Source organism: Pseudophryne corroboree, chromosome 5, assembly GCF_028390025.1.
Source record: "Pseudophryne corroboree isolate aPseCor3 chromosome 5, aPseCor3.hap2, whole genome shotgun sequence".
Lineage (NCBI taxonomy): Eukaryota > Metazoa > Chordata > Amphibia > Anura > Myobatrachidae > Pseudophryne > Pseudophryne corroboree.
The window spans coordinates 66,825,536-66,842,907 of record NC_086448.1 but is presented as its reverse complement, the minus strand read 5'-3'; the positions used below and the strand labels follow the sequence as shown (position 1 = coordinate 66,842,907).

The 17,372-nt window shown below is 49.0% G+C and overlaps 1 protein-coding gene across 8 annotated transcripts in view; it reads right to left on the bottom strand.

Annotated features, from left to right (window-relative positions):
* Positions 1 to 17,372, bottom strand: part of LOC134927192 (transient receptor potential channel pyrexia-like) — a 513,867-nt gene that overhangs the window by 342,146 nt on the left and 154,349 nt on the right. For 2 of the 8 annotated variants that reach the window (XM_063921324.1, XM_063921325.1), the window contains exon 1: positions 15,118 to 15,327. The exons of 5 other annotated variants lie outside the window; for them this stretch is intronic. In XM_063921324.1, coding sequence (XP_063777394.1) covers positions 15,118 to 15,199 — 82 coding nt within the window. In that variant the 5' untranslated portion in view covers positions 15,200 to 15,327. Of the gene's footprint in view, positions 1 to 15,117; positions 15,328 to 17,372 lie in introns of those variants that run through there. One more of the 8 variants, XM_063921326.1, reaches the window with a different exon arrangement.

Genomic DNA, 17,372 nt, shown 5'->3' with positions numbered 1-17,372 from the left:
CTGCATACAGGACAAACAGTGCCTCTGTTTTCCTAACCCAAGCCGTTCTGGCTACATAAATTTTCAATGCCCTGACCACATCAAGGGACTCGGAATTCTCCAAGTCCCGCGTAGCCACAGGCACCACAATACGTTGGTTCATATGAAAAGAGGAAACCACCTTAGGCAAAAATTGAGGACGAGTCCGCAACTCCGCTCTATCCACATGGAAAATCAGATAGGGGCTTTTGTGAGATAAAGCCGCCAACTCAGACACTCGCCTTGCCGATGCCAAGGCCAACAACATGACCACTTTCCAAGTGAGATACTTTAATTCCCCCGTTTGAAGAGGCTCAAACCAGTGAGACTTAAGGAACCGTAACACCACGTTAAGGTCCCATGGTGCCACAGGAGGCACAAAAGGAGGCTGGATATGCACCACTCCCTTCACAAAAGTCTGGACTTCTGGGAGAGAAGCCAATTCCTTCTGAAAGAAAATGGATAGGGCCGAAATCTGAACCTTAATGGAGCCTAATTTTAGGCCCAAATTCACTCCAGTCTGTAGGAAGTGAAGGAAACGGCCCAAATGGAATTCTTCCAGAGGAGCATTCCTGGACTCACACCAAGACACATACTTCCTCCATATACGGTGATAATGTTTTGCTGTCACATCCTTCCTAGCCTTTATCAGAGTAGGAATGACCTCACTTGGAATGCCCTATTCCGCTAGAATCCGGCGTTCAACCGCCATGCCATCAAACGCAGCCGCGGTAAGTCCTGGAACAGACAGGGCCCCTGTTGCAACAGGTCCTCTCTGAGAGGAAGAGGCCACGGATCTTATGTGAGCATTTCCTGCAGATCCGGATACCAGGCCCTTCGAGGCCAATCTGGAACAATGAGAATTGTCTGTACTCCTCTTCGTCTTATGATTCTCAATATCTTGGAGATAAGAGGAAGAGGAGGGAACACATAGACCGACTGGAACACCCACGGTGTCACCAGGGCGTCCACTGCTACCGCCTGAGGGTCCCTTGACCTGGCGCAATACCTCTGAAGTTTCTCGTTGAGGCCTGATAAAGTCCCCACTCTCCTGGATGTAGATCGTGTCTGCTGAGGAAGTCCGCTTCCCAGTTGTCCACTCCCGGAATGAAGACTGCTGTCAGAGCGCTTACATGATTTTCCGCCCAGCGAAGAATCCTGGTGGCTTCTGTCATTGCCACTCTGCTCTTTGTTCCGCCTTGACGGTTTACATGAGCCACTGCGGTGCTGTTGTCTGACTGAATCAGAACCTGTAGGTCGCGAAGCAAATTCTGCGCTTGACGAAGGCCATTGTATATGGCCCTTAATTCCAGTACGTTGATGTGTAGACAAGCCTCCTGGCTTGACCATAGACCTTGGAAGTTTCTTCCCTGTGTGACTGCTCCCCATCCTCAGAGTCTTGCGTCCGTGGTTACCAGAACCCAGTCCTGAATGCCGAACCTGCGACCCTCTAGAAGGTGAGCACTCTGCAGCCACCACAGGAGAGATACCCTGGCCCTGGGGGACAGGCTGATCATCTGATGAATCTGTAGATGCGACCCGGACCACTTGTCCAGAAAGTCCCACTGAAAAGTCCTTGCATGGATCCTGCCGAATGGAATGGCCTCGTAAGACGCCACCATCTTTCCCAGTACTCGAGTGCAGTGATGCATCGACACCCTTTTTGGCTTCAAGAGGTCCCTGACCAAGTTCAGGAGTTCTTGGGCCTTTTCCATCGGGGGAAAAACCCTTTTCTGGTCTGTATCCAGAATCATGCCTAAGAAAGGCAAACGGGTCGTTGGAACCAACTCTGACTTCGGGAAATTGAGAATCTAGCCGTGCTGCTGCAACACCCTCAGGGAGGGTGATACGCTGTTCAGCAACTGCTCTCTTGATCTCGCTTTTATAAGATCATCCAAGTACGGGATAATTGTGACTTCCTGCTTGCGCAGGAGCACCATCATTTCCGCCATTATCTTGGTGAATATCCTCGGGGCCGTGGAAAGCCCAAATGGCAACGTCTGAAATTGGTAATGACAATCCTGTACAGCAAATCTCAGGAACGCCTGATGAGGCGGATATATGGGGACATGAAGGTATGCATCCTTTATGTCCAGGGACACCATATAATCCCCCCCTTCCAGGCTGGCGATGACCGCTCTGAGCGATTCCATCTTGAACTTGAACCTTTTTAAGTATAGGTTTAAGGAGTTTAAATTCAGAATGGGTGTGACCGAACCGTCTTGTTTCGGGACCACAAACAGGGTTGAGGAATACCCCAACCCCTGCTGAAGCAGGGGAACCTTGACCACCACCTGTTGAAGACACAATTTTTGAATTACTGCTAAAACTACCTCCCTCTCTGGGGAAGAAGCCGGTAGGGCCGATTTGAAAAACCGGCGAGGAGGCACCTCTTCGAATTCCAGCATGTAATCCTGGGAAACAATGTCTATTGCCCAGGGATCCACCTGTGATTGAACCCAGACATGGCTGAAAAGTCGAAGACGTGCCCCCACTGGAGCGGACTCCCTCAGCGGAGCCCCAGCGTCATGCGGTGGATTTTGTAGAAGCCGGGGAGGACTTCTGCTCCTGGGAACTAGCTGTAGTTGGCAGCTTTTTCCCCTTGCCCTTACCTCTGGCAAGAAAGGAAGATCCCCGTACTCTCTTGGATTTATGCGACCGAAAGGACTGCTTCTGATAATGTGGCGTTTTCTTAGGCTGTGAGGAAACATAAGGCAAAAAAGTTGATTTACCTGCAGTAGCTGTGGAAACCAGGTCCGTGAGATCTTCCCCAAATAAGTCCTCACCCTTGTAAGGCAAAACCTCCATATGCCTCTTTGAGTCAGCATCACCCGTCCATTGTCGGGTCCATAGGGCTCGCCTAGCAGAAATCGCCATAGCGTTGGCTCTGGAACCCAGTAGGCCAACGTCTCTCTGAGCATCTCTCATGTATAGGACAGCAAACTTAATATGACCCAAGGTCAATAAAATGGTTTCCTTATCCAGCGTATCAATATCAGCAGATAAGGTATCTGTCCACGCTGCTACAGCGCTACAAACCCAAGCCGACGCTATCGCTGAGTAATGTACCAGTATGTGTGTAAATTGACTTCAAGGTAGTCTCCTGCCTGCGATCAGCAGGATCCTTGAGGGCTGCGGTATCTTGAGATGGCAGCGCTACCTTTTTGGATAAGCGTGTCAACGCTTTGTCCACCCTTGGGGAGGATTCCCACCGTATCCTGTCCTTAGTCGGGAAAGGATACGCCATAAGAATCCTTTTGGGAATCTGCAGTTTCTTGTCAGGAGTTTCCCAAGCCCTTTCAAACAACTCCTTATGACTTGCCGACCCAAATAATTTGATTTGAGACCGGACTTAACCTCCCAGCTGTGGCACCCCGGACCCCTATGTTGGTGGAATTGGTGAAGTGTCCCGTGGAGAAGAGGAATCTAAGATATGTGAGTTCGTCCATCTCCTAATGCTGATGAACTTATATAACCCCATATATTGACTGGTAAAAATCCCTATATTGGGGAACTGGTGAGGTGTCGTGTGGAAAAGCGGAGACTGTGATTTATTGACCCGTCTATCTCCAAGCACCGTTGAACATATATGACCCTATAGACTAATCGATAAGTAAGAATATCCACTTTAACCCAGGGAGCGCACCACAGCGAAAACAAAGAAACATTTTAAGCTACTCAAGGGACTGAGGTGACCGTCCTGTCTGTTAGGTTGCTGCACCTTTGTATTGAAGCGCCATCTGTACATTTGTTTTTTAAACTCATTTAGCTCATGTGAAGGGGGAAAAGTAACCTCAGGCTTCTTTTCTTTAAACATGTGGACCCTCGTGTCAGGTACCGAGGGGTCATCTGTTATATGCAACACATCCTTTATTGCAATAATCATATAATGAATACTTTTAGCCAATTTAGGCTGCAACTTCGCATCATCATAGTCGACACTGGAGTCAGAATCCGTGTCAGTATCAGTGTCAACTACTTGGGATAGTGGGCGCTTCTGAGACCCAGAAAGTCCCTGCGTCATAGTGAAAGGCAGGGCTTGACTTCCTGTACATTCCCTGGACTCCGCTTTGTCCAACCTCTTGTGTAATAAATTCACATTTGCATTTAAAACATTCCACATATCCAACCAGTCAGGTGTCAGCATTGCCGACAGAGACACCACACTCATTTGCTCCACCTCCTCCTTAGAAGAGACTTCCGCTTCAGACATGCCGACACAAGTGTACCGACACCCCTCACACTCAGGGAAATCTCTAATCTGGAGACAGTTCCCCAACAAGGCCCTTTGGAGAGACAGAGAGAGAGTATGCCAGCACACACAGCGCCAATGACCCTGGAAAAAATCCCAGATATATATAGCGCTTTTCTTTATATAATAACTGCGCCAAATTATGTGCCCCCCCCTTCTTTAAAACCCTCTGTCACCGTGTTTAGCAGGGGAGAGTCCGGGGAGCCAGCCTCTCAGCGGTGTGCTGTGGAGAAAATGGCGCTGGTTAGTGCTGAGGGATCAAGCTCCGCCACCTCAGCGGCGGGCTTCGGTCCCGCTCGATTTCTTCAAAACTGGCGGGGGTTTTAAATATACAGCCTGCAGAGCAGACACCACCGTTTCATCCAACATCATTCTATACAAAAGATTTATAGATGATCTGTTGATCTTATGGAAGGGCCCACAAGACATATTGCAAAATATACTGGATACCCATAATGCCTCTAACAGCCCTGTTAAATTGATATACAAAATGGATCAGAAGGCCATAGAATTTTTGGATGTCAAGATCTCCATTACAAATTCGTATATTAACACAACAGTGTTTTCAAAGCCAACAGATAGGAATACATACCTACATAATTCAAGTTGCCATCCTAAGGGGCTCAAATTAGGCCTTCCATATTCACAGATGATCAGAATTTATAGGATTAACTCAGACAAAGAAAAGGCAGCTACCCAAATGGATGACCTGATCAGCCGATTCATATTGAGAGGCTATGACTCCAAACATCTGCATATGACTAAGTCCAAAGTATTAGCAATGGATAGAAGTCTACTATTACAGAAGAGAGTTAAAGATACATCGGGATCTAAACTACTATGGAAGAGCACATATAATATTGCCTCGGACGAGATGAATAAAATCACTAAAAAACACTGGCACCTCATCCAAACAGACGAAAAGCTGAAGTTACAGAATACCAACATTATGCCTTGTTATCAACGAGCTAGTAATCTTAGAGACATGCTGGTCAAAACTGACATTTCCATGAAAACGAAACCTGCGAGTACAATTTTGTGGACAACGCGTAAACTTGGCTGTTTTAGATGCACATGTACAACTTGCCAACATCTTATTCCGGGCGACACTTTTTGCCATCCACACTTGGGCCATAAAATACGTATCCAACATCACTTAACATGTCAATCTACGTTTGTTATCTATCAAATCATATGCCCATGTGGCCTCAGCTATATTGGTAAAACCAAGAGAAAATTCAAGGAAAGAATGACGGCCCATCGATCGGCCATAAGGTTGGCTCTATCCAAAAGGGACCAGTGAACAACCGGTGGCCCGTCACTTTGCAATCTTTCAACACTCTATAGCCAGTTTACGGTACCGCATGACCGACCATGTCCCCATTATGATCAGAGGTGGCGAAAGGCATAAGGCACTCCTGAGATGCGAATCTAGATGGATTCAGAAGCTGGATGTCATCTCACCACGGGGACTGAATGAAGCATTACCTGTAGCTTGCTTCTACTAAGCATCATGGGACATGCAGGGTATCTTCAGCAGGATCTGTCCTGTACATATTATTTAGCAGTGTAAATCACTTGGCACTGTATTCTGATCTCATGCAGCTATTCTTCGTCACATTATACAGGGGGTGGCACATCATAGTAATCATTGGTTGCTCGTAGCTATCCTTGTTGTGTTTTTTTGTGATTTATTTGAGCCCATGTGGGAGTTCCTAACACAGAGGTCACATCACAATAGGCTGATGTTGACCATCGGCGATTTTGCTTGCCGCCTAGTTTAGATTATTTATCAGCTGTGTTGGCCCCTTCTGTGCAGGTTGTCACCGTATCAACCGTGATTACATTTATGTGCTATTCAGTGTCTCCTACACACGTTGTATGTTTGTTTACTTGTAGAAGTGCACTTCCGGGTTGCCATGGTGACTGGACACACACGGACGTGCTTCGCGCAATACGCGATGACGTCACTACATGGCGCCGCAGCAGTCGAGCGGGCGCCGCCGAACGGCCACTGCACGTAGCACACTGGTGAGGGGTATAAGGTAAGCACATGTTTTTATTGTACTTTTTCCTGATGACAATTTTCATAGTAAAATTGAAACGTTGAAAACTACCCGACAGTGGTGATTTCTTCTCTGTCAACCTGAGTGCCGCACACTGCTCTTCATTATATATATATATATATCTGGCCAGTCCTAGAGGTTATTATTGCTGCCCAGGGCGCCCCCCCTGCACCCTGCACCCATCAGTGCCTGCCGTGTGTGTTGTGTGTGGGAGCAATGGCGTGCAGCGTTACCGCTGCGCGTTACCGCTGCGCGTTACCTCTGAGAAGATCTGAAGTCTTCTGCCGCCTCTGAAGTCTTCTATCTTCTTATACTCACCCGGCTTCTATCTTCCGGCTCTGTGAGGACAGCGGCGCGGCTCCGGGACGAACAGCGAGGGGATACCTGCGTTCCGACTCCCTCTGGAGCTAATGGTGTCCAGTAGCCTAAGAAGCAGAGCCTAGCATTTAAGTAGGTCTGCTTCTCTCTCCTCAGTCCCACGATGCAGGGAGACTGTTGCCAGCAGTGCTCCCTGAAAATAAAAAACCTAACAAAATTCTTTCTTTCAGAGAAACTCAGGAGAGCTCCCTGTAGTGCACCCAGTCTCCTCTGGGCACTGTATCAAACTGAGGTCTGGAGGAGGGGCATAGAGGGAGGAGCCAGTGCACACCCATACCTAAAGTTCTTTTAAGTGCCCATGTCTCCTGCGGAGCCCGTCTATTCCCCATGGTCCTTATGGAGTCCCCAGCATCCTCTAGGATGTAAGAGAAAATCCTATTTTCTCATACGTCCTATAGGATGCTGGGGTAACCATAAGAACCATGGGGTTATACCAAAGCTCTAGAACGGGCGGGAGAGTGCGGATGACTCTGCAGCACCGATTGACCAAACATAAGGTACTCCTCAGCCAGGGTATTAAACTTGTAAAACTTAGCAAAAGTGTTTGAACCCGACCAAGTAGCTGCTCGGCAAAGTTGTAATGCCGAGACCCCCCGGGCAGCCGCCCAGGTTGCGCCCACCTTCCTAGTAGAATGGGCCTTCACCGATTTCGGTAACGGCAAACCAGCCGTAGAATGAGCCCGCTGAATTGTAGCACAAATCCAGCGTGCAATAGTCTGTTTGGAAGCAGGAGCCCCAATCTTGTTGGGATCATACAGGACAAACAGACTAACAGAGCCTCTGTTTTCCTAATCTGAGCCGTTCTGGCGACATAAATTTTTAAAGCTCTGACCACATCGAGAGACTTTGACTCCACTAAGACGTCAGTAGCCACTGGCACCACAATAGGTTGGGTCATGTGGACCGACGACACCACCTTCGCCAGAAATTGTTGACGAGTCCTCAACTCTGCTCTATCTTTGTGGCTATCAAATAAGGGCTCTTGTGAGACAAGGCCGCTAACTCAGATACCCGCCTTGCGTATGCCAAGGCCAACAGCATGACCACTTTCCAAGTTACAAATTTCAACTCTACTTTCTGTAAAGGTTCATTGTAGAAAATGGAGAAAACGTCCTAACTGAAATTCTTCCGTAGGAGCCTTCTTGGATTCGCACCAAGACTCATATTTTCTCCAAATACGGTGGTAATGTTTAGACGTTACCCCTTTTCTAGCCTGAAGAAGTGTGGGAATGACTTCACCGGGAATACCCTTGCTGGCTAGGATCCGGCGTTCAACCGCCACGCCATCAAACGTAGCCGCGGTAAGTCTTGATACACGCACTGCCCCTGCTGTAACAGTTCCTCTCGTAGAGTAAGGGGCCAGGGATCTCCTATGAGTAATTCATGAAGATCTGGATACCAAGCCCTCCATGGCCAGTCTGGAACAGTGAGGATCGCCTGAACCTTTGTTCTTCTTATGATCTTTAGTACTTTCAGAATGAGAGGAAGCGGAGGGAATACATACACCGACTGAAACACCCATGGTGTTACTAGGGCGTCCACTGCTATTGCTTGAGGGTCCCACGACCTGGAATAATATCTCTGAAGTTTCTTGCTGAGACGAGACACCATCATGTCTATTTGAGGAACTCCCCAAAGACTTGTCACTTCTGTGAAGACCTCTTGATGAAGACCCCACTCCCCTGGATGGAGATAGTGTCTGCTGAGGAAGACTGCTTCTCAGTTGTCCACTCCTGGAATGAAGAGTGCTGACAGAGCGCTTGTATGTTTTTCCGCCCAACGGAGAACTTTCGTGGCCTCCGCCATTGCTGCTCTGCTTTTTGTTCCGCCCTGGCGGTTTATGTACGCTACTGCTGTTACATTGTCCGAGTGAATCAGGATGGGCAGATTGCGCAGAAGATGTTCCGCTTGAAGAAGGCTGTTGTAAATGGCCCTTAACTCCAGAATGTTTATGTGTAGACAAGTTTCTTGGCTTGACCATCTTCCCTGGAAGTTTCCCCCCTGTGTGACTGCACCCCAGCCTCGCAGACTCGCATCCGTGGTTACTAGGATCCAGTCCTGGATCCCGAACCTGCGCCCCTCTAGGAGGTGAGAGCTGTTCAGCCAGCACAGGAGCGAGATTCTGGTCTTGGAAGACAGGATTATCCTTTGGTGCATGTGAAGGTGGGATCCGGACCACTAGTCCAACAGATCCCACTGAAACACTCTGGCATGGAATCTGCCAAACTGAATGGCCTCGTAAGCCGCCACCATTTTCCCCAGCAACCGAATGCATTGATGGATTGACACTCTTGCCGGTTTCAGAATTTGTTTGACCAGGTTCTGAATTTCCAGAGCCTTTTCCACTGGAAGAAAAACTCTCTGTAATTCTGTGTCCAGAATCATTCCCAGAAAAGACAGCCGCGTCATCGGCACCAACTGTGATTTCGGCAAGTTTAGGAGCCAACCATGTTGTTGCAGAACTGTCAGGGAGATCGCCATGTTCTGCAGCAATTTGTCCCTGGATCTCGCCTTTATCAGGAGATCATCCAAGTACGGGATAATTGTGATTCCTCGCTTGCGCAGGAGAATAATCATTTCCACCATTACTTTGGTGAAAACCCTCGGAGCCGTGGACAGACCAAAACGGCAACGTTTGAAATTGGTAATGACAATCCTGAACTGCAAACCTCAGGTAAGCCTGATGCGGAGGATAGATGGGAACATGCAAGTAGGCATCTTTTATATCCACCGACACCATGAAATCCCCTTCCTCCAGACTGGAGATCACCGCCCGGAGAGGTTCCATCTTGAATTTTAATTTTTTTAGGTAGAAATTGAGGGATTTCAGATTCAGAATTGGTCTGACCGAGCCGTCCGGCTTCGGGACCACGAATTGGCTCGAATAAAAACCTTCTCCCTGTTGTGACGGGGGAACCTTGATAATGACCTGATTTTGACACAACTTTTGTATTGCGTCGCGTACCACCTCCCTGTCCGGAAGAGAAGCTGGAAAGGCCGATTTGAAAAATCGGCGAGGGGGAACGTCTTGAAACTCTAGTTTGTACCCCTGGGACACAATTTCCAAAATCCATGTGTCCAGGGCCGAACAAACCCAGAACTGACTGAAGAGTTTGAGATGTGCCCCCACCGGTGCGGACTCCCGCAGAGGAGTCCCAGCGTCATGCGGTGGATTTGGCAGAAGCCGGGGAGGACTTCTGCTCCTGGGAACCTGCCACTGCCGGTGATCTTTTACCTTTTCCCCTTCCTCTATTAGCAAGGAAGGAAAAACCTCGGCCTTTCTTGTATTTATTGGGCCGAAAGGACTGCATCTGATAGTGGTGTGTTTTCTTTTGTTGTGCAGGAACATAAGGTAAAAAGGATGACTTACCCGCGGTAGCCGTAGATACCAAATCAGCGAGACCGTCACCAAACAAGACACCACCTTTATATGGTAGATACTCCATATTTCTCTTAGAATCAGCATCAGCATTCCATTGATGAATCCACAATGTTTTCCTAGCTGAGACTGCCATGGCATTGGCTTTCGAACCCAAAAGGCCGATATCCCTCGCAGCTTCCTTTAGGTAGGCTGCAGCGTCCCTGATAAGACCTAGTGTCAAGAGAACGCTATCCCTATCCAGGTTATCTATCCCAGAAGACAAGCTATCAGCCCATTTTTTGATAGCACTACTCACCCAGGCAGATGCAATGGCTGGCCTGAGCAGCGTACCTGTGGTGACATAAACGGATTTCAATGTAGTTTCCTGCCTTCGATCCGCAGGATCCTTAAGGGCTGCCGTGTCAGGGGACGGAAGAGCCACCTTTTTGGACAGCCGTGCTAGAGCCTTGTCCACAATGGGGGATGACTCCCACTTTTCCCTGTCCCCCGAGGGAAACGGATACGCCACCTGAATCCTTTTGGGAATCTGAAACTTTTTGTCAGGATTTTCCCAAACCTTTTCAAATAGAGTGTTCAGTTCATGAGAGGGAGGAAACGTTACCTCAGGTTTCTTTCCCTTAAACATACAGACCCTTTTATCAGGAACAAGAGGGTCTTCTGAGATATGTAATATGTCTTTTATCGCCACAATCATGTACCGAATGCTCTTTGCCAATTTTGGATCTTATCTGGTATCACTCTAGTCGACACTGGAGTCAGAGTCCGTGTCGGTATCTGTGTCTGCCAACTGAGCAAACGATCGCTTTTGTGACCCTGAGGGGGTCTGGACTTCAGTGGCGTGCGGTGAGGTCATTGGCTGGTGAGGCACTGCAGCCATAATGATCTGCAAAGTCCAGCGATGAACCTTACCGCCACTTGTGATGTCATGGAAGTAGGCTGACAGTGCCTGACTACTTCTATTTTTTTATTTAAACATTTATTTATTTTTTGAAAATATGTGTTTTAGGTAGCCCTTGAGTTGAAATAGTTGGGGCATTGGGATCAGAGGTACCCCTTTTTTACATAGTACGGCAGACAGCGTCCCCTTTTTTACACATTACGGCAGACAGCACCCCTTTTTACACATTACGGCAGACAGCGTCCCTTTTTTACACATTACGGCCGACAGCGTCCCCTTTTTTACACATTACAGCAGACAGTGTCCCCCTTTGTTACACATTACGGCAGACCGTCCCCCTTTTTTACACATTACGGCAGACAGCGTCCCCTTTTTACACATTACGGCAGACAGTCCCCGTTTTTTACACATTACGGCAGAGAGCGACCCCCTTTTTTACACATTACGGCAGACTTCGTCCCCCTTTGTTACACATTACGGCAGACAGCGTCCCCCTTTGTTACACATTACGGCAGACAGCGTCCTCTTTTTACACATTACGGCAGACAGTCCCCCTTTTTTACACATTACGGCAGAGAGCGACCCCCTTTTTTACACATTACGGCAGACAGCGTCCCCCTTTGTTACACATTACGGCAGACAGCGTCCCCCTTTGTTACACATTACGGCAGACAGCGTCCCCTTTGTTACACATTACGGCCGACAGCGTCCCCTTTTTTACACATTACAGCAGACAGCATTCCCCTTTGTTACACATTACGGCAGACCGTCCCCCTTTTTTACACATTACGGCAGACAGCGTCCCCTTTTTACACATTACGGCAGACAGTCCCCCTTTTTTACACATTACGGCAGAGAGCGACCCCCTTTTTTACACATTACGGCAGACAGCGTCCCCCTTTTTACACATTATGGCAGACAGCGTCCCCCTTAGTTACACATTACGGCTGACAGCGTCCCCTTTGTTACACGTTACGGCAGACAGCGTCCCGCTTTTTATTTTTTTTACACATTACATCAGCAGACGAGAGAGAAAGAGAGAGTGAGTGAGAGACAGTGAGAGTGAGTGTGTGTTGTTGGTACTCGCCTTGGGGGAGGGGGGGTCACGATCCACCATCCACAGACACTCTCCTCGTGTCCTGGCAGCTGCGGCAACGCTCCGGACCAGACAGCCGGCGGCAGCAGGAAGCAGGTCTCAGGGGCTGAGTAGGGACGGCGGCGGCGGGACTCAGGTACGGCGGCGGCGGGACAAGGCAAGAGGAAGGCGCGCCGCACAGTCGGAACGGCGGCGGGACAGAGACTTGGGCAGAGACCAGGACTCGCAGCTCCCCTCCTGCTCTGCGGATCCCGGCCTGACAGAGGCAGCCGGCAAGTTCCCGCTCCACCGCTGCTGCTGCTGTTGTGGTCAGTCTTAGCGACAGGGGCGTGCTATGGGTTTAAAGCACGCCCCTGTCACTCCCCTGTCAAAGCGGCACTTCCACTAAGTGCCGCTTCAGCTTCATTTTTTAATGGGCTTTCACTGCCCAATTCTTGGTCCCGCCTCCCCGCTTCCTGCCCTCTGCACTGACAGCGGGAGGCACCGACAGCGGTGCCTCCTAACCTCATTTAAACAAGTATTTTACACACTAGGAATTATTAAAATAATATAAAGCCTAACGCACATACTTATGACACAGAATATGTGTCATAAGTATTTTCTTTATATTATTTTAATGATTATGACAGGGGAGGCACTGCCTCCCCTGACTGCACGTCCCTGCTGGACTTGTAACAACACATCCTCCACAGATTTCTTCCATGCCTGGTTCTGAGACTCAGATTTATCCAATCTCTTATTAATAAGAGCCACATTTGCATTCAAAGCATTCAACATATTTACCCAATCAGGAGTCGGCGGTGCCGACAGGGTCACTCCCACAGCCATTTGTGTCCCTAATACAGTCTCCTCCTGGGAAGAGCACTCTGCCTCAGACATGCCGACACACGTGTATTCACCACTCACAAACACACTGGGCATATAGGGGACAGACCCACCTAAAGTCTGACAGAGACACACAGAGGGAGTTTGCCAGCTCACAACCCAGCGCTTCACCAACGGTTCTGACCACACTAAACAATGCATCAGAACTGTAGCGCTTTTATAACACACTTATATTGCACAAAATTTACTGTGCCCCCCCCCCCCCTCCGTTTTCCACCCTGATACTTATGCAGCAGTGTGAGGAAGGACCAGCATCTCTGCAGCCCGTTGTAGAGAAAATGGCGCTGTTGTGAGCTGTGAGGGCAAAGCTCCGCCCCCGTAATGGCGCGCTTCAGTCCCGCTATTTTTAAATAAATCTTTATACTGGCGGGGGTTAGGACAGTGCCCCGGGCACTATGTCCCCTATAGCCAGTCTCCTTTGAGGTTTATATGCTGCCCAGGGCGGGCGCCCCCCCCCCCCCACGCCCTGCACCCTGTAGTGCCGCTGTGTAGTGGGAGCATGGCACGCAGCGTGCGATCGCTGTGCAGGACCTCAGAAGCCGTCCCTGAAGTCTTCTTTGCTTCTTCTACTCACCTGTCTTCTGACTTCTGGCTCTGCAAGGGGGGTGACGGCCTGCTCTGGGAACGAGCATCTAGGCGTACCTAGCGATCAGACCCTCAGGAGCTAATGGTGTCCTGTAGCCAATAAGCAGATCCTTTAAACTCACTAGAAGTAGGTCTGACTTCTCTCCCCTAAGTCCCACGAAGCAGGGAGACTGTTGCCAGGAGTCTCCCTGAAAATAAAAAAACAAAAGTTTTTTCCCGAGAAACTCTGTAGAGCTCCTCAGTGTGCATCCAGTCTGCCTGGGCACAATTCTAAAACTGGAGTCTGGAGGAGGGGCATAGAGGGAGGAACCAGTTCACACCCATTCAAAGTCTTAAAGTGCCCGTGTCTCCTGCGGATCCCGTCTATACCCCATGGTTCTTATGGTTACCCCAGCATCCTCTAGGACGTATGAGAAAGGGTGTTTTCTGTTTTCACACCCTTTTTCACATTATTTTAGTATCACCTGAATGTATTAAAGGAGCAGTTTTCATGAGAAACCGCTCCAAACCCTTTAATTCACTATTTTTAGTAAGCCACATCGCATTCCCCATACTTATAATGGGAAATGCGATCTGACCAGACTAAAAAAAAAAAATGTGAAAAAATACTGCAGTGTGCCCTGTGATAATATCACCAGCTCAGGCTGGCGAGTTCACAGGGCAGCACTGCGATAGGCAGCTGAGCGGGACCCGGCTCCAGTGATCAGCTCTGTGTGTCCATACTCACCTGTCCAAGGAGCCAGTGTCCGCTGCTCCGGTGAGCGCTGCCGGGCGCCGGGTCCCCCATATGCTGCAATGTGACCCCGGTGCAGTAAAGCGATGCTGTAAAGCGGCAGCGCACTTTACAGCACCGGGGGACAACGCAGCACACATGATCCGGGGCCCGGCAGCCCAGCAGAAGCAGCGCGGACCAGCTCCCTGGACAGGTGAGTATATTGACCTGCTGGGGGCAGGGGGGGGGGGGGGGTCCGCGGTGTGTGGGGGTAGTCGCGATGGGGGGTGGTCGACCAGTCGGTGGCGGTAGCGGCGATGCCGGCGGTGGCGCATGTGCAGCAGGACATCGCAGTATTTTTTATGAAAAATACCCCGTTGATGCAGCGAAGAGACATCACAGGGACAGAGCTTGACAGCAAGCTCTGTCCCTGCACGCGATAATTGATACATCCCTGCGATGTAATCAGTTATCACAGTGTGAGTTTGGGCGATTTTATCACCTGTCAACCGCATCCTGGATGCGGATGGTGATAAATAGGCCCCCAAAGAGTGATAAAGTACCAGCAACCAGATCTTGTCATTTTTCAAACACAAACTGTTACATGACAGTTAGGAGCTGATTGGTTGGGACTTTATCACTCTTCATCCATCTCCCCTTTATCACTTTTTTAAGGCTTAATACATTTGGGCCACAATATTGCAAGTTGATAGAGAATTTGCCATGATTGTACCCCTCCACACACACACACACACACACACACACACACACACACTAGTTACAACTCTCCAGCGCTGTTTATTACACAATTACTTCCGTAGTAGATAAATAAATGTTAGTGGTACCTGGAAGAATCAGGAGCAGTGATCTCAGAGTGGACTGGACTCTCCATCTGTACTGATACACACTCTGCATCCCCCTGCACATAGGTTACACAATTACGTGGTAAAGAACATGTTTCCTCTTCCAATGTTACATCTATGGTACAGACCTATGGTACAGACAGTGCACGGCCAGTGGGGAGGACAGCAAATGATGGGAAAGAACGGTACATGTCTGTATAAGAGTAAGGATTCAGGCTTCCCCTCTGTCTGACAAGTGTTGTGCTTCTTTGTTGTCATAACAGTGATACTAAATCTGGACTTGTCTTCCCAGGAGAGCAGTGGCGCTCGGGGAAATTATTTAGGGGCCTACAGTATTTATTAACATTATTTTTACAGTGACCTTGAATACATATCAAGCATTCTACATGAGCATCCTGACAAATTTGCCGATATCTGGGCCCCATGGCTTACTTACAATTAGACCATTTCCACATCGTCCTCCAGCTGATGTTTGGGCATATTGTAGCTCTCCTAAGTTTTAGACTGGCAGCAATTCTCGCCCTACTGTATCTCTCCCCTCTTTTCTGCTCCTTCTTTCCTTCTCCTCTCTCTTTCATCTACTTCTTTTTCTTCCCGAGTACAGCTGCATTAAGCTATCCCTGATATTGGTCACTATTGGCTGAAGACTTGTCCTGTTTTGCACAGCTCCCTTTCTGTACATAGGGGGTCATTCCGAGTTGATCGCTAGCTGCCGTTGTTCGCTGCGTAGCGATCAGTGAAAAAAATGGCAAAACTGCGCATGCGTATGCACCGCAATGCACACGCGCGTCTTACGGGTACGAAGTCCTTTGTGGTTTTGCACTGGTTCTAGCGACGATTCCAATCGCACAGCCGAACGCTAGGAGATTGACAGGAAGTGGGAGTTTCTGGGTGGCAACTGACCGTTTTCTGGGAGTGTTTGGAAAAAGGCAAGCGTGGCCGGGCGTTTGCTGGGCGGGTATCTGACGTCATTACCGTGTCACTCGTCACAGCAATCATCGCACAGAATAAGTAACTACAGGGCTGGTCTTCAGGGCTGGTTCTGCACAAAATGTGTTTGCTGCCGCGCGGCTGCACAGGCGTTCGCACACTAGCAAAGCGAAAATACACTCCCCCGTAGGCGGCGACTATGCTTTTGCACGGCTGCTAAAATAAGATTTTACTCACCGGTAAATCTATTTCTCGTAGTCCGTAGTGGATGCTGGGAACTCCGTAAGGACCATGGGGTATAGACGGGCTCCGCAGGAGACTGGGCACTCTAAAAGAAAGATTAGGTACTATCTGGTGTGCACTGGCTCCTCCCTCTATGCCCCTCCTCCAGACCTCAGTTAGAATCTGTGCCCGGAAGAGCTGACACAATAAGGAAGGATTTTGAATCCCGGGTAAGACTCATACCAGCCACACCAATCACACCGTATAACTCGTGATACTACACCCAGTTAACAGTATGAAATATAACTGAGCCTCTCAACAGATGGCTCAACAATAACCCTTAGTTAGGCAATAACTACATACAAGTATTGCAGACAATCCGCACTTGGGATGGGCGCCCAGCATCCACTACGGACTACGAGAAATAGATTTACCGGTGAGTAAAATCTTATTTTCTCTGACGTCCTAGTGGATGCTGGGAACTCCGTAAGGACCATGGGGATTATACCAAAGCTCCCAAAGGGGCGGGAGAGTGCGGATGACTCTGCAGCACCGAATGAGAGAACTCAAGGTCCTCCTCAGCCAGGGTATCAAATTTGTAGAATTTAGCAAACGTGTTTGCCCCTGACCAAGTTGCAGCTCGGCAAAGTTGTAAAGCCGAGACCCCTCGGGCAGCCGCCCAAGATGAGCCCACTTTCCGCGTGGAATGGGCTTTTACTGATTTAGGATGCGGCAATCCAGCCGCAGAATGCTCCAGCTGAATTGTGCTACAAATTCAGCGAGCAATAGTCTGCTTAGAAGCAGGAGCACCTATTTTGTTGGGTGCCTACAGGATAAAAAGCGAGTCAGTTTTCCTGACTCCAGCCGTCCTGGAAATATAAATTTTTAAGGCCCTGACTACGTCCAGTAACTTGGAATCTTCCAAGTCCCTAGTAGCCGCAGGCACTACAATAGGTTGGTTCAAGTGAAAAGCTGATACCACCTTAGGGAGAAACTGGGGACGAGTCCTCAATTCTGCCCTATCCATATGGAAAATCAGATAAGGGCTTTTACATGACAAAGCCGCCAATTCTGACACACGCCTG